Raw genomic sequence first — 24,413 nt, 5'->3', positions numbered from 1 at the left:
CAAAACTTGTCCGCTCTTCATCTTGTCGCCTGCAGACTGTCAGGAGACTCATCAGAAAGAGAGGCTTCGGAAGCTATCGCGAAGCCAAGAAGAGAATCCTCCGACAATGTTTACCAGGCGAAGTGGACACAGTTTAGGTCCTGGTGTCGAAGAGAAGGCGTGTCTTCTTCTTCGGCGTCTATAGCCCAGATGGCCGATTTTCTCTTGTTCCCTCCACAGAGAAAAAGCTTGCTGTACCTACCATTAAAGGGTATAGAGCCATGTTAGCTTCGGTCTTTCGACATAGGGGTCTTGAAGTGTCTTTGAGTCAAGACCTTTCAGATCTGATTAGATCATTTAATACGTCAAAGAGAGACCAGAAGAGACCAGTGGCGTGGAATCTTGACGTAGTGCTGAGATGGTTACGGTCTCAGTCCTTTGAACCGATGGCGAACATCTCCTTGAAGGATCTCACGAAAAAAAGACTCTTTTTGGTAGCTCTGGCTCTGACCAGGAGAGTAAGTGAGCTACATGCGATTGACAAAAGAGTAGGCTTTGCTAAGGGAAGGCAGTATGTATGTCTACTCTTGGTTTCTTAGCCAAGAACGAAGACCCGTCTAGACCTTGGCCAGAGAGTTGAAATTAAGGACCTTTCCCAATTGGTCGGTCCCGAAGAACCCGAAGGTACCTCTGCCCTGTGAGAGCTCTCTAGTTCTACGTTCAGAGAACGAAAGAAGCTCAGAGGTCCCAATGACCACCTCTGGTGCTCGGTTAGAGATCCTTCTAGGCCTCTCTCTAAGAATGCCCTTTCTTTCTTTTGAGAAGCCTGATAAAAGAAGCTCATGAGCAGTGTGCTGACTCGGAGATGAGTATTCTTAAGGTAAAAGCACACGAGATTAGAGCGGTTTCGACTTCTGTAGCCTTTAGCAGAAACTTATCTGTGAAGGACTTGGTTAAGTCCACCTTTTGAGATGCAAGTCAATGTTTGCATCGCATTATTTAGTGGACGTGCAAACTGTTTTCGAAGAGTGCAGTACGCTGGGGCCCTTTATTGCGACTGACACGGTGTTGGGGAGGGTGAAAAGGAGTCCGCTCCTTAACTAACATTTTCACCTTGGTGTTGGGGTTGTTGTTTTTGAAGGTTGCCTGGAGATACATGATGTGTTAGTATCTTCCAGTTTTTAATCTTTGGTATTGGTTTTATGGTAATGTTAGGTGATCCTCGTTTTGTTGTTCGTTTGTACTGCACCTGATCAAGGGCATCAGACTTGTCCGCATGCGCAGCCATGTTCTCTCGGCAGGTACTGTTTTTTTATTGTGCCCCACCTCCTCAAGGTGCCAATCAGCTATATGTAACTACCGGGTAAGTTGTATAAGTGAAAATGAAATTTTATGATAAAATAACGTTTCTTATACTTACCCGTAGTTATAATAATCATAACCCTCCCTCCTCCCCTCACCTGGGCAGTTGGGCAAAAACTTATGGCGTGTTCTTGGGGCGGTTCCCGATACCCGATAGAGGGGGGGTAGAGGATCACCTTTTGTAACGATAGCGCTAGCGCGAAATTTGAATACTGCCGTGGCGTCAAAGGCGACAGCTATATGTAACTACCGGGTAAGTATAAGTGAAGCGTTATTTTATCATAAAAATTTCATTTTTAAGTCGAAATATAACTTAAATTCGTCTCGTTGTGAAATTAATTTAGCTATTTTTTTCATTAATAGATGACGTTGGCAATGCCGTGGCTGACTGTGGGGGGACATGTTTGTTTTGTGTAAAAAAAATCAAGATTCCATTGCTATTTTCTCTTGATTTCATCATAATGCGAGCTTTACGTATTTATCTTTTATCCGCGTAAAACAGCAGTAGTATGTGTTCTTTCATGCCCAGTAGTTTTGGTTAAAATACTTTCTCTCCAGTTTTATTTACGGTCGAGTTTCATCCATGTTGCCAATGCACAATAATTTATAGTCATTAGCAGCTTGAACATTGTTTTCTCAGCTTCAGCTACAACTTGCAGGTTAAATTTAGCAGTAAATAACGTGAATGGGCGAATTTTCCACAAATAAGGGGTAGATACGTTGCACAGAGAAATCCGTGAATATGTGAGTCTATGTGAGTCCACGAATAGTGAGACTGCGAATACGGGAGGGTTTACTGTAAGCATTTATAATGTTTTTTTTTTTTTGTGTGTGTGTTTGAACTGTCAAAATAGGCAGTTCTAAGTATTTTTAGAAGGGTTGTAAGTATTTGCGGGGTTTAGCTATTCACGGGGGGGGGAATGCATCTCCCGCGAATACGGGGGATTTACTGTATATACAATCATGAACATACAAATGTCGTTTATTATCGAATTCACACTACTTCGGTAATATCCCCTATGGGGAATGGTCAGCGAAGGGGAATTTTTCAAGTGATAAATGGATCGATTCACAGGCTTCCTCCAAAACCCATTGCTTTTCAACCATTATCTTTGCCATTTTCCCACTTAGCTGTCCACTTTGTTCAACTTCATTTATTTAAGAATGGTCTATAAACTACTTTATAGTTAATATAAAATACCCTGACTGCCATATTTTTGCTTTCAGGGTGCTTGGAAAGCATGAGGGACAATTTTGTTTTGGGTGGTTGTGCAAAGTATATAAACAGTAATGGGTTGTATGAAAAAAAATTTTTCAAAAATTACGTTATCTCAACAAGCTTCTACAGAATTGAATGCCCAAGCATTACTGGGGAGAAAAAAAGACAAAAAAGTAGATGGAAGCTAACCATAATGCACAAATATTTATGCAAATAAAAAACACCTGAGAGCTACCTGCTGGAAAATTCTGAGAGTTACCTGCTGTAAAATTGAAAGACAAGAGCTGTGGAATGATGTGGTAACATTAAGACATTTGAATTTACAAGCATCAGATCCTGTAACATTGTTATGGAAGACTTTTATGGCAAGTGTTAAAATAAAGAATTAATAACTCTCTGTTGCTGGGAACTGTAACATGCCACCTCAGAAGATAAATAGGTTGCTGATACTCTGATAAACTGAGAATGTGTACCACCTCGAGAGACACTAGCACTGATGGCAGAATTGGAAGTATATTAATGTTAGAAATCTCAAGGAGGACCAGGCAAGAAATATTTTTGCTATGGTCTAAATTGTTGTAATTAACGATGTTTGGAGATAAGCTTTCACTGTGTTTTGTTTAGAAAATGAACATTTGAGGTAGCAGCTAACAGCTAGACCAGATATTGTATCAACAGTGGAAGAACAGAAGATCTTTGGCATATGATGTTGACAGAAACATTGAATACAACACAAATGTATAGAAAGTATTTTGAAAAATACAGATATGACACATATTGGATTATGTTTTAAAACTGCTGCTAAAAAAGGAAAGTTTGAGTTGAAAATGAACTGCAGGATTTGTTATATTGTTTAAGAATCAAGTGCAGCATTGTCAGAGTTTAATACTGGGAAATTTAACCTAGAAAATCATGCTTTAGTAAGATTTCAGCCTGACCAGGCTACTGACTGATCAATTTTAGATATGTGGAAAGGCTAGGAACCAGTTTATTTGCAGAATTTGTCTGGATTACTCTTAATTTTAATTTCTCTGTGATGTATATACTATTACTCTTTCCAGTTCAGAATAAGTGAAACTTACTCAACTCATTCATAAACTGTTTTAATTCTGTTTATAGGCAAATTAAAAATAATCAGTAAAAGATTGACAGTGTTTGGGTAATTTGTAGATGAAAAGTGGCTGCTAGATAACTTGTCTGTTTTTGTGGTATGTACTGACCTCCTTAGGTTTATTTTTGTATTCCTCACATTGTTGAAGATTACTGCAGTTGATTTTACAAAGAATCTTATGCCATACAGTATGTCTTATGGTTTCTCTTGAAGTTTTAAAGGTGGCGTCATAAGAGTGCACCTTCTTTCGTGTGTTTGCATCATCCCATCAAACTTTGTGATGAATAACCATTTTTTTATGCACCGTTGATGTCCAGCATGGTAATTGCAGTGATTTAATACAAACACACTCATTCTGCTGGAAATGTCATCAATATATTCAATATATTGATGCAAAATTTGTCAAGCAAGATGCTGAAAGATGCCAGAAGGTCATCCATTATGTGTGACCACCTCGAGTAGCAATGTTTTGATGCTGCTATGAACAAACTTGAAGAGTTTGTAAAGTGTATAAACAGTTAAAATAGCCAAGAAATTCACATTATTTAAAGAACTATGTAATAAGGATGTGATTCCTCAGCTCTTGAGATCCCTAAAGAGTAATATCTTGCTGTGGCACAAGGATGAACTTTGTTTTTTATGATAATTCTGTTTACCTTGCATATAAAACCCCTTATAATTGGTAATGTAAATTGAGTAACAGGTCTGAATTGTATTGCTTTGAAATAATTTATAATTATTATTGTAAATAATTGCAAATATTCCATATTCAGGACAAGAAGAGGTTACTGAAGTACAAGTTGTGTCAAATGATGGTCACAAATTAGATGAAAGTGAAGTGGTCATTTCCAATTCCTCAATCTTGCACGATGAAACAGAGCCCCAGCCTGTATCCCCTAAGTAAGTATTTTTGAAATTTTCATATTTGAAATTATCATACTTTAATTTGTTCAGTAATATTTTTTCCTCACTGTCCATCATAATTTTATCACCTATTACACTGAATCTGTCCCTGTGATCTTATCACATATATTACAGTACTTCCATTCTCATTTTCTGATCCATTTGACCTTAATGCACCACTCCTTGAAAAAGTAATGTATCAGTTTTTCCCGATACGCCTTTTTCCTTTCAACTTCTATGTCATGAGTCAGCAGTAGCACTGTTATTCTCTCCATGTTAGATGTTAATTGGTGCCATATTGTTGTTCTGCCATCATAATAAGAATTTCAGTGCTGTGTGTGATAATCTTATGTTTATTGCTTGAAGTGATGGTCACAGGAAAGGTTTTACCACGATTGCTTCTTAATGTGCGTTTTTATCACCTTTTTTTAAGAATTTAGACCTTTATAACTATGCTTGACATTGGCTAAGTTAATTTAGAGATATGTTCCATCATGGTCAGTCAAAAAGGGAACTTATATTGATTCATTCCACCTGGAGCTTGTGTGACTATACCAACACACATTTTGGGTAACGTTATTGAGTATTTTCTAAATCACGGACAATATCACGAGCGGACTGCACAAAATTGATTAGGGATACTTTCAGAACAAAATATTTGTGGTGTGTAGGATTAAGTTCTTCAAGACAGTGGTGCATCTGACAGCCTCATCATCTTTCAGGTCACGTATAATAGAATACCTTCTCTTTTAATTTCACTTAAAATATCAAACAACATACCATATATATGCAAAAGAAAGTTATCTTAGAATTTTTTTGAAAATAAAAAGATAATTTTTACTTATGAACATGTCCAGATGAAGCAAAGTTGTAGATATTGCCTTATTCTCACCTTCCCCATCCCGAGAGAATGCTACAAAGTTAGAGTTTGTCAGGAAGAATACTGTCGGGGTTAGTGGGTTAGGAAGCTTCTCTGGAGGATAACAATACAGAAATGATAGCTGAAGAAATACTCTTAGATTGGATAGATGTTGAAGAACATAGAAAATTGGGATGAGTAGTAGAGGAGGAAGTAGCAGTTGTGTGACAAGTAGGAAGAGGTTTGAAGAAAGCTGACTTCGAGGTCTGCCTGTTGCATTTTTGCTTTTCTATTATTGTCATATAGCTTAAGGATCTCACGGATTGTTAGCAGTTTTGTCATTTGCTCAAGTGTTAGAATGACACTTGTCATTCTACATTTGCGAGATTAATTTTAATTAAGGTATGTATCTCAAAAATGATTAGGTGTGTATCTATGGGGACTGATAGTTGCAGTAGGGCGAGTTTTACCCTTGAAGGTAGATGTCGTGGACTCCTCCTCTTCCACTGAATCCTTTTCCTATCATCCATTTTTATTTGGTATCTTAGAGCCTGACTTCAGGATTATTGGCTTCTTTTGTCCAATATGAATTTTAAGTGTTTCCAGCTCATAAACCAGTGGGTACTTATCAAGTACCAGGGCCATGTTCTACACTGTTAACCGTTAATGGACGGGAATCCTCATATGAGTATTGATAACAGGTTTTGGGTGATGGATGGGTATCCTCATATGAGTATCTATAACAGGTTTTGGGTGATGGACGGGAATCCTCATATGAGTATTAATATAATGCCCCATACTAGTTGAATGAATTTAGCGAGAAAGAGGTTCATAGCACTTCAGTGGTTCATAAATGACTTGTGGTAACTTATTACGTTGGCACGGGAGAGATATCGCTCATTATGCCTTGAGATATCAGAGGAGGATATACTGGCTCTTTGCAGATCCAGGACATCTTTTTATTTATTTGCTCATAAATATACTCAGGGATTGCTGTTGGTTCTAGTTCTTATCTTTTATGATAGTATGTCAGCTATAATTGTAATTTTGCAAAGAAAAGTGTAAAGAGATATTAGAAAAACATTTATACCTCACAAAAAGTTACTGCATCTCTCCATCTCAGTAAATCTCATAAATATTGTACAACAAATATACTCAGAATTTTTTACTGAATTTAGTTCTTATCTGTTATGATATTGTGTGCTGTAATTGTGATTTTATGAAAAAATAAATTATTAGAAAAAACATGCATAATTTGGTAAAATTAACATATTTTTACGATTGTCTTGTAAATAGTTGTAGGGTTGTAAATAGTCACTCTCAACTTCCCATGGAAGATAGGGAAAAATTTTTAGAATTTTTTTCTTATGCCATGTGCATTTTCATATCTTCTTTTGAATGATGTGTTTTTCTTAAATTAGCCAACTTTAAAGTTTGCCTGGTCTCGGGGTGTGCTTGATATATATTTAGCCTGTCCCTTATGGGTTAAAAGGTTCACCCTTACATTAACCCTTAAGGGACAGCATAATTTATCAATGTGCAGCACCCCAGACCGGGGAAACTTTGAGGTCGGCAAAATAAAAAAAAAAAATCACATCAATGGAAAGAGAATGACATGTACATTCATACTGTATAAATAAAAAAATTCTAAAAAATTTTCCCTACCTTCCACGAGAAGTTGAAAATGACTATTTATAACCCCTTGTGGGGCCTCATTTACAAGACAATTGTAAATTTTACCAACCTATATGTTTTTTCTAATAAATAAGTTTTTTGGATTTTGTAAAATTATTATTACTGCTCACACAATATCAAAACAGATAAGAAATAAAAGCAGTAACAAATTTTTTGCATAATTGTTGTAAAATATTCACATAAATTTACGAGAAGGAAGATTCAGTAACTTTTTTTTTACTTTTATATGCTTTTTCTAATATTTCTTTGCAATTTTCTTTGTAAAATTACATTTACAACTGACATACTATCGTAAAAGACCAAAACAAAAAACAACAGCAGCCCCTTCGTATATTTACAAGCAAATTTACAAAAAGACTCATGTGAGAGAGAGAGAGATGCAGTACCTTCTGCCTTGAAGTCACAAGCATTACTGATGCTGGCCTAACTCTCGTCTGTATAAAAGTTGCCATTAATGAATTTATAGCATGTAGAAGTATTGGCACCTTTGTTTTGAATCATTATTACCATAACAGTGGTGCGAAATTCTGCTTGACACTGAAGCTCAATCCGTCCACCTCCCCAAACCTGTTTTACTTCACACTGAAGCTCAATCCGTCCACTAAGGGTTAAACAGACCTAAGAGTAACCAGTATTACACAGAAACTAAGGGAGGTGATTGAGGAGTGTCATTTTTCCTCTTAAGTGTATATTAAATTAGAGACTGTTAAGTGTGAGGACATTCTGGTACCACAAATGTTGGTATATAATTGCAATTTAAAGGCTGAAAACACAGTATGAATAGAAAATGTCATTTTGCAAGACCGTAATGTGCACTCATGAAACCGTATTTTTTGCAGTATGAGTTCCCATTGCTGTTAAATACAAGTAATGCAAGATTGTTTCATATTTGTATGTTTTAAATATTAAGTATGATGGGTTGTTTACATTTTATGTAGGGACAGAAAGATTCATCTTGCAACATGAGAGTGAGTAATTGTAAATAAGCTGTAAATTGATTAAACGTGAATCATGCAAGCTCATTTTGAATTGCCATCATTTGCTGTTACATGTATAAAGTATGCATAGCAAGGCCCTTTTTTTCTTTTAATATGCAAGTAACTAATAAGAATTATTTTATATTTTATAACTAACAAAATGAAAATATGAAACCTAACTTTGCTAGTACATTATATGAAATGCTGGCTTTCCCCAGGCATTTCTGGTTGTTTTATGGCTTAGCCGCAAGGGTTTGTCCATTATTTTGGGTGGTATTAGTCATATTAATGCAGATAGTGTGATGTCTGTGTGTACAGGATTTGGTATTTCCTTATGAATTATAAAATATCTAATTAATCAAATTAGCCATGTGTTTACTTTGCAAATCAGTATATATTGTTGAGTGATGTTACAATCAATTAAGCTGAATTTACATGCAATGATATTAATGATGTACTTGTTGTAGGTCAAGGTATGAGATCACACTTGAAGAAGTAGGGGAGGCTGAAGATACTCATTCTAGTGTCACTAGTGACAGTGACACCACGCACATATCTGTCGTTGCTGTGGATGCCTTAGCCCGAACGCCGAAAGGACAGATCATTCTGGAAAAGAAACGCAAGGGCTCTGCTCAGGGTGAAGCAGAACATCCAAGACTCCAGGAGACAATCTCTAACAAATCCAACCTGAGCGGAGGGACTCCTTCTACTGGTCGCTCTGTTAGTTCAGTGGAAGAAGATAGTAGACCTCTTGCTCTTACCATTGAGGGAACAACTATAGGAGCTACTGATGTGGATGATGATGTCTTTGACCAAGAACAGAATAATCTTAGGGTAAGTATACATTTTATATTGTCTTTTATTTGGATTTTGCAGGAAATGTGTATACTACAAAAACAATATTCCGTATATGTTGACGATCATCATCTCTTCCAGAGATCGCTACGAAAACTTGCCTCTTTTACTTTAACTTACAAATACTTAAAGAGATCTCAAAACTGATGTTTATTTCTATAAATTCCTGGTTTGCATGCTCTCTTATTATCGTGCTCTTTCTAACATTCAGTGTTAACTTTAAAGAAACTTTTTCAGTTCTACTAGAGTGTCATCATCTATCAAGCGACATCCCCTTTATCATCCAGGCTGTCATTAAATTACCATTTATACCAAACATTCTTGGCATCTTCCACTTTGCATCCTTACTAACTCTTTTGTGAGTGTGTGTGTGTGTGTTTATTGGAAATTCTTGATGATTCATTGTCCCCATAGGGGGTTAGCAGCATCAGTGAACCTCATGTGGTGCATTGTAGGCATTACTTAGGGTTCTTTGCGGCGTCCTTTTGACCCCTAGCTGCAACCCCTTTCCTTCTCTTTACTGTACCACCGTTCATATTCTCTTTCTTCCATCTTACTTTCCACCCTCTCCTAACAATTGTTTCATAGTGCAGTTGCGGGGTTTTCCTCATGTTACACCTTTCAAACCTTTTTGCTTTCAATTCCCCTTTCAGTGCTGAATGATCTCATAGGTCCCAGCACTTGGCCTTTGGCCTAAATTTCATATTCCATTCATGATTCACTCTGTCCATTTTTTATGCTCTCCTGTCGTATACAGTAATGTGGCTTGTGGAGGGATGAGTGGATGGGTAAATTAAATATCTTTAAATGAGGTCAGTGTTGTTTTTTTATGTACTAAAGAAATCAATATGGTCTACTCCTGTGATTGTTTAGATTTTATGTCAGCTGAAGGGAGTTATATTATTTTAATTACTTTCCAGAATTTACGAGATAGTCATGGTTCAAGCAAGCCCACGTTAACAAGAGAATCGACAGTCGACAGTATGATGTCAAGCGTGATGTCAGTTGAATCAAGTACTAGACCCATATTAACAAGGGAATCTACTGTAGACAGTGTTATTTCTGTTGATTCTGTTATATCTACAATGTCCACAACTTCAACTCCAATGCACTCAAACTTTGTCTCAAGGCAGGCAAGTACATCTGCCACAAATTCTCCAGGACCACGTCATATAGCAAATGGTATTGGAAGAGATAGATTAGCAGACAAGTAAGTATGGTTTTACATTCCACGTTTCATAGTTATGGGTATATTTATTGGAACCTTGACAATTCAAGCAAAGGTGCAATGCATTACTAAGTAAAACAATAAAACAATTCTTGTATTTTAATAATTTAATTACATTTTTGTGTATTTATTTGTTAGGTAATTTATTTATTCTTTTGTAAAAACTGATCTGTTCTTTCTGGGCTTCTTATTACTTTCTTTTACTTCTTTCAAATGAACACCTTAATATTCTTTGGAAGCTTGAATTTCAAGTCAGTGGCCCTTGTGGGCTTGTTCCATATGAATAGGGTTCATCATCAGAATAATAATAACAATAATTATTCTTACATTGACATCAGTAAATTTAATTGTATTACAACTACAAAGTATCAATCAGTGGTCTAGTTGAAATATATAATTATTATGATAATCTATCAATAACAACAATTTTCCAAGAACTTAATATCATCTTCATCAGTCTGAGAGAATAATAAATATCTTGTTCAGTTTGTAAAAGTGGAAGATGTCAGTAAAAATTCAGCAAGAAAGAAATGACTTTTGCATGACATGTCAGGAAGTGTAAGCAGATTTACTTTGATATCAGTGTTAAATTTTGGGATTATTATTCTGTCTTTGGACAGGCCGTTTTTCTGTCATCTCTTTATGATAGCTGGATAGTCTTTTGGGGCTTTCCTAGAGCTAAACCACAATTTGAATTGGTAGGTTTTTACATATCCTCATTCCTGTTGGGTTGACATTTGCTTATTGCAGTTTGCAAGAAAAGCACTCTCAAGTAGGATGTTATTTGACCACAGAGACATAGGTAATCATCATCTACCTTCGTGAGTTTGGTGATTGGCTTACGAATCCGTAAAAATAAGGATGTCCTTATTCTTGGACCATCCTTAAGGTTGGAGCAAGTATTCATCTGTCTTGTTTAATGAGAATGATGCATATGCTCCAGAAATCATTAATTAACACAAAATAGAACCATAAACTTCAAAAAATCAAAAGCAACACGCAAAAGAACAAAGACATAAAGATTCACACTATGAAATATTCCCTGCTGGTTCCAAATCTAAATGAGATGAATGGTTTGCTGCTATGTAATGTCATAAAACAAGCCAGTTCTCTTCACCTAACAAAACTATGTAATAAAATTATCAAAGAAATTGAAAAGATACCACTCTAGAAATTTATAACTTTCAGTTAGTTTGCTCCATACGAGGTTATCACCTAAAGTATCCCTTGCTTGACAAGCTTTAGGTGGAACTGGAGCTTCTTTGCAGCACAATAGTGACTCAGGGAGTGATTGTAGAAGCCTGGACATTAAGGGAGATGAAGATGCTATTAAAGCAGCAATTGACACAACTGCTATGATCAGATTTATTGTAACTGCTTGTTACTGATTATTTATTGTCTGTAAAACCATCATCAGTAAATGGCAGGCCCTCATGGAATGAGAATTCGATTATAACAAATTAAAAAATTAAACCCATTGTTGGGCAACGGCATTTTTTATACTAAAAAGAGTGTCACATTGAAGGTGTAAGGTTATTTATTTCTGAATTAAACAAGTCATTTGGCCCATGGAAATTTGATGATTAAATTTCTATATGCAGAGAATGTTGATCAACAATGACCTGTATACAATTTATTTGAAAGCCCAAACTTCAGTCTACAGCAAATTACATTTTGGGAAAAAAAATTTAGGAAATTTGTAATTTTTCTATAATTTCAGTTTGGTTGATAACCCACATGACCCAGTGATTATTGTCATCTTTGTTCTGATTTGTCATTCATAGGTCAGATTGGGATAACATCAGCACAACAAGCTCTGAAAAGGAAAACAAACATCGGATGGATCAAGATGACAATTCTGATGAAGTGATTCTTAGGAGAGTACCTATGTCTGACAAAAACGACGCTAACAACAGGGCTGGAGATAAAAATAGAGGCAAGACCAAAGAGGAAATGGATATGGTGGCCCTTAGAAGGAAGACTAGGAAACGTACAAGGAAGTTTGTTATTGATGGTGTGGTTGTCACCACAACTACAAGCAAGGTAATTTATTTTCGTTACTGAGGAGGAGTTTTATATGTCAAGAAATTTCAAGGATAATACAGTGATTATGAGGTTTTGGGTGTGTTAAACTAACTTGCCAAATCTTTAGAGGAAAAGATGTAACATTTATGAGTTGATGTGGGTATGACAGGTATGACATGGGTACAGTTTAATTCTTATGTAGAAATTATGTTAAGTGAACTAGAATTTCAGAATTTTGATTATTTGGGATGAATCTTACCTATGGTTAAAGTTAGCTTATATCTCCACGCTGATAGGCGAGTTGCCATACAGACAAAATATTGAATGGCTGCCTGGATGACTGTTTACTTTACCTGTTCTCCACCAAGTATGTTTCAAATGTTTAGCTTTTGTCAGAATTCTCCTTGCCGCCATTATGTATAGGCGCTTGTTGGTAATTTTCGTGGCTGTTTACTGCTATCACGGTACTGTACATTTATTTTTCCTAGGGTGCCTCCACCGGAATCAAGGCTAAGAACATCAGGTTCTATAGGAGTGATTACTTTGTTAGCAGGATGTTGAGTAATTAGGAGATACACACTGTTCATGCTTGCAATGGTTAAAGTGTGGTCTTGAGAATAGATGCGAGGAAGTAGGGATTTTCGAAGGACTTTCTGCTCAAGTTTGTTAGTATAGGAAGAGAAGGGAATTTGATGGATTGCAAAAGTAATTACATAGGTCAGGTTATCAACCAGTCGTCTCTCTCCCTTCTTCAGTTCCTTCGTCTGTAGTTATCCATACTCAGTCTAGGCTTTTCGGTACTGAGGCTTCCTCTCTAGCTCTGCCTTCTGCTCCCCTTTCGGTTCAGGAAAAGCATATTGAGAATTTAGAACAGGGTGTAAACCTTATTTTCGTCAATACAAAGTTTGTCTGAATTGGTTAGGGAACAGGTCCGGGTCCCCCATAGTGTGCGATCATTTTCGTGTTCCCTCTCAAGAGGTAAGGTGTCGGTGTTCTCACTCGCCTGTAGCCCGAGCCTAGGACTGCCCTGTGACAGTTGGATTCTGAGGAAGAAGTTCGCTGTCAGGGAACCGGGTCAGTTCTCTGGGCAGTGTGGTTCTGTGCCCTCCGTCACCTGCCTCTCCGTTTTTCACACTCATTGCCTTGTATAATGCGTTAGCCGAAAGATCGTTTTGGTAAACTTTAATCTTTGCTACGCCTGTGACTTCTGCCGTCATCGGCACCTGTTATGAGGTTGTTAGCACCTATAGGACTAATTATATAGGTATAGACAGTTTTATTAAAAGTAGTGTGTCTGTAGTGAGCTTTACTTGCTCTGATGTTATGTCAACTCTGTCAATTGTTTAACCAAATTGACAATCTCTCATCTTTTGCTCATTCTAAATCCTTGTCTGCTAGCCTATTCCTCTTTCCCAGTTGAAATGCACGTATTCGTTCTTTGCATGCTTTTCCTTTGGCTATCGGCAAATCTCTTACTTCTGCTTCGATTAATGTTTCTCTTTCCAAATATACCAAGGTTACAGTATCTTCTGTTGTTTTCAAGCTAGATATTATTTTAGCTACATAGCTTTCAAAGGATGTGTCTTATGGGAATGTTCTCAAGTATGTTGAATCGCTTTCGGACGAGGTGGGAGAGGAGTTGTAACTCCTCTTCCCCGCCTCCCAACATTTCCCATTTTCTTTTGCCGCCTCGTTTTCTTTCACTTAGCTGACTTGTGTGGACTCAGCTGAGTCGCTTCAGACTGTCTCCCTTTCATCGAGTTGTGGATGCAATGTAGTACTCTAGCTGCTGTCGCTTCCTGTTACCAGGTGTCACTTCCTGTCGCCAGCTGTCTCCTCTTGTCGCCCTCTGGTGGAAGTAGGGTTTGAATCAGAGGATCTCCGGTGTGATTGGCATTTGCTGGAGCAGTGCGCTTCACTGTATCCTCATTTAGTTGGGGAAAGAGACCAAATAGAGAATAGTTCACGCTTATTTTCGAGTATTTCAGCGCCTTTAAGTATTTTGAGAAGAGAACCGAAGCTTTCTCCTTCAATTAGAGCACGTTTCGTAATTTATCTCGTACTCGGGTACACGAAGTGCCCTTTAGGTCTGCTGGGGCTTGTGTCCTGGTTTTTTATGAAGTCACGGAGTCCGTCTCCTGGGATACAGCCACTTAATCGGCACTTAAACCATCTTTGGTAGATGGTTCGGTTTCTTTTCTCTTTCGTGTGAAGAGGCGAACTCAAGACTGACGAGTGCTTTATAAATGCTGAATGGAGTTTCAGTTTATATTGTTGAAGTTTTTGTCTATTATTGAACTATTACTCTGTATATTGCCTCTTCCCTGCATCAGTTTAGGATGTTGAGGTGCTAGCTTAGTGTGTTTTTGGCGCCAGCCTAGGGAGTTCGTGAAGCCAGCTTTAAGGGTTTTTGGCGCCAGCGGGAGTTTAGCAAGGAAGAGTGATAGTTTTTAACTTGCTTCTGATGCTGCAGGCTAATGTTCTCATGCTTATACTAACTCGGTTTGGAAGAAGTGACAGCGCTTATGCATCTGTATGCTTATGCTAAAAAGTATATCTTAGTTTAACCAGACCACTGAGCTGATTAACAGCTCTCCTAGGGCTGGCCCAAAGGATTAGACTTATTTTACGTGGCTAAGAACCAATTGGTTACCTAGCAACGGGACCTACAGCTTATTGTGGAATCCGAACCACATTATAGTGAGAAATGAATTTCTGTCACCAGAAATAAATTCCTCTTATTCTTCATTGGCTGTACAGGTTAAGGAGATATTGGAGGATATATTGGTATAAGTCTTGTTTTATACCTTTCGGGGATAAGTTCAGCCCTCAGGCTCTGGTAGATGGCCAGTTGCAAGCCTCCTGGCATGCTTGGAGGGACTAATGAGTAGAACCTTAGGTGGTGGAGGCAGTAAAGGAGCATTATGATTAATTTTTGGTTACCTTCCACTGGTTTAATCTCCTATTACTGTTCTTTTGTCTTCTCCAGCAGAAGTCTCATTCTTTAGTAGGAGGTTGTAAATAGAGAGAATGAAATGGACCAGGGGTAATTCACTTGGATTTTACCTTTGACTGAATAACTGAAGTGTCTGTCGCCATACTTTTTGGTTTTTCCAGCATGGTTTTAGTGACTCTCCAAAAGAAAGATTGGATGTTTTCGTGGATGTGCAGAAGACATTTTTCTCATACCAGTACATCCTCAGTTACGCAAGTTCCTTCGAGGTGCACTTATAGATGAGGTATTGCTGTTCAAGTCACTTTGTTTGGATTCGTGTACAGCACCTTTATAAGTATTCACAGCATATTTGTTGCCCATAAGTGGATGCTGTTGATTTTTAGGAACAAGAAATCTTTTACTCTGAATCACTGGTCCAAGTTAGTTAACTGTTTACAGTACAGTCGACCCTCATTAAGACGGACTAATAGGGGGGCCAGGTTGTCCGTCTTAGCTGAGAGTCTGGTTTAACTGGTGATTTCTATATATATACACCTGTAAATACCTATAAATATACGCATTTCATTATTTTTATAAAGAGTACGAATAATAAATGAACATAGATGCGTTTGGATTAAAACTCATGGTAAAAGATGAAAAATGAAGAATAAAACATGATAAAAATGATAGAATTCAGCCACATATGTAGATGCCTCAGCCGAGACATGAACGCATAGTTGTTTGGTAAAAAGAAGTGGAGTCTAAAATAAAAAGTAAGATGATGAAATTTAGATTACAAGTACACAATCCTTTACCCAAAATCCTCAGGGCCAGATGTGTTCCGGTTTTTGGAATTTTTCAGATTTTGAAACTGTGGGGTCAGGAGCTTATCAAACATCACTATTGCAGCAAAAACATTTCTTTCCCCTTTTTTCATGTTTTTTCATTTTAGTTATTTATTCATTATAGTTCATTATTATTAAAATAAATAATAATAAACTATAATGAATAAATAACTAAAATGAAAAAAAATGAAAAAAGGGGAAAGAAATGTTTTTGCTGCAATAGTGATGTTTGATAAGCTCCTGACCCCACAGTTCCGAAATCTGAAAAATTCCAAAAACCAGAACACATCTGGCCCTGAGGATTTCGGGTAAAGGATTGTGTACTTGTAATCTAAATTTCATCATCTTACTTTTCATTTTACAATTACAATCCTGAGGATTGTAATTGGTCTCACTTTTATTCCTTGGGTGTTAAATGAGTAACGCAAGACCCAGTCCTTGTAAGCAGGAATGCAGGTTAACACCAGCAGGTGAACACACATGCAAATGCCCATTTCAACCAACATAGAATGCCAAACTTTCGGAACAAATTTTTGAAATTTTGCTCGAATACTCTCAGATTTCAGCTTATCAACTGCAGTTTACTGAGTCAAGATTTGTAAATTTTACTATTAAAGACAAACCTTGAGACAAGGCCATTGAATATCTTGACTCAGTAGTTGGGTTAATAATAATAATAATAATAATAATAATAATAATAATAATAATAATAATAATAATAATAATAATAATAATAATAATAAAGGTAACTCATGTTTGTTGTTTCAATAAGAGGTGAATAAGAATGAATAAATATATAATACTCTTGAAGAAAAGAGGTAATCAGGTTACTAACCTGAATATTTATCTCATGTTACTCATAGATAATTAAAGATAATGGTTTACTATATGGAAAAGTACCATTAAGGGAAGTTTTTGTCCATTAAGTTACAATGATTTTTTACACCACAGGTTATTTATGGAGATGATGAAGAAATGGGAACACTTTCATCGGGCCACATGGCAAGAAAACAAGAATTAAGAGAGTTGAAACTGCTGCAGAAGGTTGAACAAAAGCAATTCCAAGAACTTGCAGTAAAAGCCAACATTGCCAAGATGGAACAAGAAAAGAAGTTTGATTTTGAAAAACAACAGTTGCTGCGTAGTTACGACACAGAAGTTGAGGCATTGAACAGGCAACAGAAACAACAGGTAAGTGTTAGGCTATGTAAACTTTTATTATGTAAGAAGTATGTATTAATTTTTACTAGTACACCAGTACCATTACAGTTTATTAAATGATGAATAATGCTGTTTGTGTCTGTAAAAGGTGTAGACAGTGCTGTAAAAAATTATACTTTCCTCAGCTGTGTTGCTGCCTCAACTATTTTTCAGTGAAATTAATAAAAAAAATCCTTAAGCCCCATGAAACTTCTGTAGGCCCCCTCTTATTGCTGATCAGTTACTGCTTAAAGCTATTTATTATTATATTAAAAAAAATCATGTGAAAATAGATATTATACATGAGAATTTAATCAAAGTAATGAAACATATTTTGCAAGAAGAAATTACATGATTTACAATTTTGTTTTTGTTTTTAAAGGCACATTTTATATAAGTAACTTACCCAGTAATTACTTACCTAAGAATTTCTACTTGAACGGCAGTTTAAATTTTGAAATTTGCGGTAACGATTCTTTTGTTTTTGTGTAGGTGACAAGACCCCGCCCAATAGACCAATTTGTTTCTGCTGCTGGTATCGTTCACACATCATGTGACTAGGCAGCTTGGTTTTGACAGTTGTTTTTTCTTCCCATCTGGTGAAGTATTCTTTGTATGGTAGCCTTTCAGCATTGTTTTTTCTTGATTGGTTTTTTGTTACTGATTATGACTTTTTAGCTAGTTAGTATGTCAGACACTAGCTCTTCCAGTTTCTGGTATTGCAGCAATGGCTGCAATACCCAGTTGATGAAAATTACCTATGACTCTCATACCCTGTGCACAGATTGCAAAGGGCAAGTTTGCACTATTGATTTGACATGCGACGAATGCAGGGATTGGGACGAACACAAATGGAAGACTGATTTCTCGTTTGAATAAATTAGAGAGAGATCGCAAGAGGAAGGCAGCCGCTAAAGCTGGCGAGAAATTAGCTAGTCAGACAACTCCTAAATCTAACAATGTAGTTATTCCTGCTGTATCTCCTCCTGTTGTTCCTGTTTCCCCTGTATCAGTAAATACTCCTAGACCACCTACTCTTGCTTCTGATTGTCACACCTCCGAGCCCGATCACTTCGCCAGCATGGAAAATAAATTTGAACAGAGAATTAATATGGTGGTAGGTATAGTGGCCCAGTTGGGGGCATCGATGTTCGTCCTTATGGATAAGTTAGACAAGAAAAGGAAAGTGAAGTGTTAGTGGATGAGGTGGCTGTTCGTACCGCTGATTTTCCCAGGCGTCAGTCACTGTCATACTCCCCTGAACCAGGGAGGAGGCATACAGTTAGCCCAAGGGAGGGCAGTCGCCCTCTTGGACCAGCCTGTTGCATCCCAGGTTGTTTCAAGAGACAACCACTGGAAAGGCATCTCGGACGTGCATCAGCTCTTGTCTAGTTCGGGAGATTCTTTGCCGTACTGTAGGTGTCAATGGCGCTTTCCCGACAAGTCTTATCCCCTGAAGAGGCATTCTTCTTCCAAGGATCTAGCTCCTCGGCTTCCCAGCAAAAGGTTGAGGGAGCCTCCTCTTAGTCCTCAACCCTCTCACAGTAAGTGGGGCAGCCCTGAACGGCTCTCCTCTCTTGGATGCCAGGAACGAGCTTTGAGTCACCCCTCTTCATCTAAGAAGGGCCTTCTTTCTAGTTCCAAGCGCCCTGCTTCTAGTGTACAATGAAGTTCTTCGCTTAAGCGCCCAGATTCGAGCGAATGCCGTATATTACCTTTAATTAATCGCCCTGATTCAGCTGAGCTTCCTGCAGTGCTTAAGCCTCCTGTAGCACCCGATTTCTCAGACTCATCATAGTGCATCGTCTCCTCTGCCTGCCGCCAGTGCTTCGGGGAACCAACCAGTGTTTTGATGTCGGCCTCTAAGCTTCAAGCACCAGCTTTATCTAGTTCGGCGATGTATTGTCAGTCCACTTCAAATTTGGGTCCAGCTTTAGCTCCGCTTCAGTGCAAGTTGGATAACATTCTGCAACTTCTTCACAGACCATCCGCTGCTAAGGCACCTCCATCGGATGCCCCCTTGTCTCCAGTTTTATTTGAAGAAGAGGATTTAGATCAAGATTCTCCAACTACTCATGTGTCACTTCTGAAGCCTTTACTCCAGAATTCCTCCGAATTCTTCTCACTTGCAACTCATTTGTCCCTGGCTTCGCCTTTCATGATGAGTAGTCAGCCTTCGGACACTGCTGAACTACCCAAGGTGGTTCTCTCGTCCTCATCCAAGAAGGCACTTAGTGAAGTGAAGAACTGGCTTTCTGAGAAGAGGGAACAGGGGAAGGCTTGCTTTAGTGGGCCCCCCCCCCTCATCTTTCTAGGTCTCACTACTTGTCGTATTCTACTGGGGAAGCTCCTTCCCTGGGAGTGGCTGCCTCCTCCAAGGGGGACTTCTCTGGTCTCAGCTACAATCAGCGTAGGTCTTCTTTTCGACATGAGATGTACCATCTCCTGAAAAGTCTTTTCAAGACTTAAAATATTAAGTTTCATGGACTGGTGTTTATGCACTGTCGCCAAGAAAGTTCAAGAGCCTTGTTTTCTCTCCTGCGCGGACAAAGCAGTGGGGGACAGTTCGCAGGAGATTGCTTCGCTTTACGCAATGGGCGTGCTCAAGAAAAGGGAACTTTGGGTTTCCTTTATGTCTAAAGGTGTTACTTCATCCCAAAAGTCAGCGCTTTTATTTTCCCCACTAGACAAACATCATCCTTTCCTGCAGACAACTGTTAGTGAGATTGTTTCTAGCCTTCATAAGAAGTCCACACAGGATCTCTGACAGACACAGTTGATGAAGCAACAGAGATTGGTCTGCAGTACCCACCAGGACTTCCCCTCCTCTGCTGTCTAGGCCCTTCCAGGGTGGCAGACAGAGATCTCAATCTAGGACCAGAGGATCAGTTAGGTTCACACCCCGAGCCATTAAGGAGTCATCAACTATATCTTCAACCCACAGGTGAGACCTCAGTTCTCCATGCCCCAGTGGGTGCGAGGCTCCTCTTCTGGGAGAGATGGAGTTCAAGAGGGACAGACCAGTGGGCAGTCAAAGTACTCAAGAGGGTTATTCTATCCCGTTCAGGGAGAGGCCTCCCTTGACCAACACTCCCGTTTGAGAAGTATTCGGCCCTCTCAGGAGAGGTTTCCTTTCCCATCAGCAAGAAGGCCATAGAATTAGTCAGGAACTCCAAGTTGATGGGGTTTTACAATTGACTCTACATAGTGCCCAAGTCTTCAGGGGAATGGAGACCGGTTCTAGATGTGAGTGCTTTGAATGCCTTTGTAGTGAAGACAAAATTCAAAATGGAAACAACACAATTGGTTCTTGCTTCCATCTGTCAGGGGGATTGGATGATCTCCCTAGACATGCAAGATGCATATTTTCATATCCCTATTCATGAGGATTCAAGGAAATATCTCAGGTTTGTCTTCAGGAACCAAGTTTATCAATTCAGAGCTCTTTGTTTTGGCCTCTCAACTGCCCCACAAGTTTTTATGAGAGTACTCGCTCCCCCTAGCAGGTTGGCTACATCTAGCAGGGGTAAAGATCTTATTTATTTTTTTTTTTTTTAGACGACTGGCTACTTCACTCTCCCACGAAGGATCAATGCATGGAGGACTTACAGAAGACGATTCGCATGACTCAAGATTTAGGACTCTTGTTTGCTAAACCTCCAGAAATCTCAACTAATTCCCACTCAGAGAATTCTCTATTTTGGGATTCTGTTAGACTCACAGAGTTGAGGCTTTGCTGTCCCCCAAGAGAGTAAAGGAATGTTTAAGGAAGGTGAATTCTTCTCACCCTTCATGCACAGCAACTCAGTGGATGAGTCTTTTAGGCACACTAGCCTCATTGGAGCAATTTGTCAGACTGGGGAGACTGCACATGAGGCCACTACAGTTTTACCTGAGAGCCTACTGGGATCGGAAGGTAAATCAAGATCTTCACTCCTTTCCTATCACAGTAGAAATAAAGGAGGACTTGCATTGGTGAAATCAGTAAAAAGGTTGACGGAGGGGAAATCTCTCTCCCAGCGAACCCCGACCTAGACTTCTCTGACACATCGGATCTGGGTTGGGGAGTGCTCCTTGGGAACCAAGAAATCTCGGGAATCTGGTCCCCGAAGGAGAACAGCTTCACATCAACTTACGAGAATTAAAAGCGATTCACCTGGGCCTCAGTTATTTTGCAACAGAAGTCTGCAACAAGACAGTTGCAGTGCATGCAGACAACACCACAGCCTTGGCTACATAAGACATCAAGGGGGAAAGCACTCACTCTCCCTGTGTGAGATAACAAGAGATCTGTTGTGCTGGGCAGACCAGAAACAAACCCAATTAGTCACAAGGTTTATCCAAGGCAAATGCAGTGTCCTGGCGGACGAACTTAAGCTGCCGGAATCAAGTCCTTCCGATGGAATAGTTCCTCGTTGGATGAGTGGGTAGAGTTCTCGGCTAGCACTCTGAAGTCTTCAGCCGGCCAATGAAGAATTAGAGGATTTATTTCTGGTTATAGAAATTTATTTCTCGGTATAATGTGGTTCGGATTCCACAATAAGCTGTAGGTCCCGTTGCTAGGTAACCAATTGGTTCTTAGCCACGTAAAATAAGTCTAATCCTTCGGGTCAGTCCTAGGAGAGCTATTAATCAGCTCAGTGGTCTGGTTAAACTAAGGTATACATAACTTCCGACGGAGTGGATGTTAGATAATCAGGTGTGCTCCAACCTTTGGGGATTATGGCGACAACCGACCTTGGACTCATTTGCAACGTCTCGAAATCGCCGTCTACTTCTGTTCTGCTATCCTGTTCTGGACCCCTCTCGTGTGGGCAACAGATGCGATGATTCAAGATTAGTCGAATCTGGACCTTTACACTTTTCCACCTTTCGGAATAAGGGAAGTTCTCAAGAAATTCCACTCCCACAGCAATGCAAGGATGACTATGGTGGCCCCCTTTTGGCCACAGAAGGAATGGTTCGAAAATCTTCTGGATCTCCTCATAGACTTTCCAAGGCTCCTTCCTGCTATTCCAAGTCTTGTCAGACAACTGCACTGCAGGATTTTCTGTCAAGGCCTGTCCACTCTGGCCCTGACAGGCTTTCGACTGTCAGTAGACTTGTTGAGGGAAAGGTTTTTCGCGATCGGTAGTGGAGGCCATTCCCAAATGTAGACGTGCCTCTTCCAACAAGCTGTACCAGGCAAAGTGGAAGTTTTTTAGGACCTGGTGCAGAAGAAACGGAGTTTCGTCTTCTCAGACACCTATCCCTCAAATAGCAGATTTTCTTCTTTTCTTGAGGACTTCTCTAGGAAGGTCTTCTTCCACCATAAAAGGCTACAGAGCAATGCTCAGCTCTGTTTTCCATCACAGAGGCCTCAACATTTCTGCTAATCAGGATATTTCAGACCTAATTAAGTCTTCCAGCACACCAGCCAGTCTTCCAAGAAAGCTCTAGAAATGAGAATTTCACTTGGAATCTAGAAGTGATACTTAGTGGTTATCAAGTGATCACTTCAAACCCATGCGCTCTTCCTCTCTGAGGGATTTAACTAAGAAGACTATTTTCCTAGTAGCGCTGGCCACTGTGAAGAGGGTAAGTGAAATTCAAGCGATTGACAGAAGAATTGGCTTTTCAAATGGAGACGTAGTCTGTTCCACCCTATTAAGCTTTTTGGCGAAGAGCGAGAACCCTTCACAACCTTGGCCTCATTCCTTCACAATTAAGAGCCTCTCTGATATTTTAGGCATGGAAGAGGAAGAAAGAGTGCTTTGCCCAGTGAGAGCCCTCAGGTACTACCTGCACTGAAGCGAGAAAATTAAGAGGGCTGTTTTCTAATTTATGGTGCTCAGTCAAAAATCCCTCTAGACCCTTATTTAGGAATGCTATTCCCTTCTTTTTGAGGAACTTTATTATTGAATCTCACGCCCAAATGGAAGAAAATGATTTGAAAATCATGAAAGTGAAAGCTCATGAGGTTAGGTCAGTTGCTACATCAGTAGCTTTCAAGCACAAGTCGGTATTTGCAATGCACTATCTGTGGGATGTGGGAACTATTTACGAAAACTGCAGTACCTTAGGACCGATGTCCTTGGCTGGCTTAGTGACAGGTGAGGAAGTGTAGGAAGTACCCTTTCTTCTGTGTTTAGCTCTTCACCTTGTTCATAGTGTCGAGCTCTGGGGAAGCCTGGAGAGTATAACAATGGAGTGCCCACCAGTTTTTTAGTGTTGGGTAGTGGTCATGTTAATTTTTATGGTGTAGGTGATTCTGTTACTAGTTTTTTGTTGTTTTTTGATACTGCACCCTGGTCAGGGGCAATGATCTGAGCTTTGTTGACCTTTGGTATTCTCCTTTGTCACAAAGTTTCTGCTGTATGTTCTGTCACCCTTCGGAGCACTCCTTCGCTGCAGAATATCCCACTTCTGTAGAGATGACTCTGACTATACTGTCACATCTCTACAGGTTGAGATGAGCGCCAACCAGAGGCAGTAATTATCCGTGCAGCTCTCTCACCAGATAAGGAAACAACAAACATTGTCTCAATGTTAGCCTTGTTTAGACCATTAACTTTCATATGTAAATTGTTATTTTACTGTCCACAATTCCCCACCCCCTTTCAATGTGTAATCAGCTAAGTAATTACTGGGTAAGTTACTTACATAAAAATTATATTTTTTGATAAAATAAAGTTTTATATATACTTATCCAGTAATTACGAATGGAGCCCATCCTCCTCCCCGCGCGTGGACTTTTTCCATAAACAAATTGGTCTATTGGCTTAGTTGGTCCTCTCTCTTACCCCGAAAGTGGGTGGGGTCTTGTCACCTACACAAAAACAAAAGAATCGCTACCACGAATTTCAAAATTTAAGCTGCCGTTCAAGTAGAAACTCTTAGCTAAGTAATTACTGGGTAAGTATATATAAAACTTTATTTTATCATAAAAATATAATTTTTCTGTCGTGTATCACTAGAGTTAGTATCCTGGTGTAAAGACGTTTTACATATTAAGTTCCAATATAGAGGAATACATTTGTATTCATGAGTGATTTTGTCCCTTTATTTTTATTTTGTTCCAAATTCAACCAAGTGCTAGTGGTGGAACTGCAAAAGGTCTGGCACGAATGCTTTCCATTATATGCTAATTTCCATTTTTTCATGATATTTTTGTGTAACCTATTTTTTTTTTTTTTTTACTTAGCGTAATACACCTTTGCCTGTTTTGTCATTCCTGTAAC

The 24,413-nt window shown here is 38.9% G+C and overlaps 1 protein-coding gene across 1 annotated transcript in view; it reads left to right on the top strand.

Annotated features, from left to right (window-relative positions):
- Positions 1-24,413, top strand: part of LOC136825455 (STE20-like serine/threonine-protein kinase) — a 114,268-nt gene that overhangs the window by 61,025 nt on the left and 28,830 nt on the right. The window contains 5 exon segments of the mRNA XM_067081926.1: positions 4,445-4,571; positions 8,573-8,939; positions 9,881-10,170; positions 11,973-12,231; positions 16,945-17,184. Coding sequence (XP_066938027.1) covers positions 4,445-4,571; positions 8,573-8,939; positions 9,881-10,170; positions 11,973-12,231; positions 16,945-17,184 — 1,283 coding nt within the window.

This window comes from Macrobrachium rosenbergii, chromosome 37, assembly GCF_040412425.1.
Source record: "Macrobrachium rosenbergii isolate ZJJX-2024 chromosome 37, ASM4041242v1, whole genome shotgun sequence".
Taxonomy (NCBI): domain Eukaryota; kingdom Metazoa; phylum Arthropoda; class Malacostraca; order Decapoda; family Palaemonidae; genus Macrobrachium; species Macrobrachium rosenbergii.
This window is presented reverse-complemented; position numbering and strand designations above follow the sequence as displayed.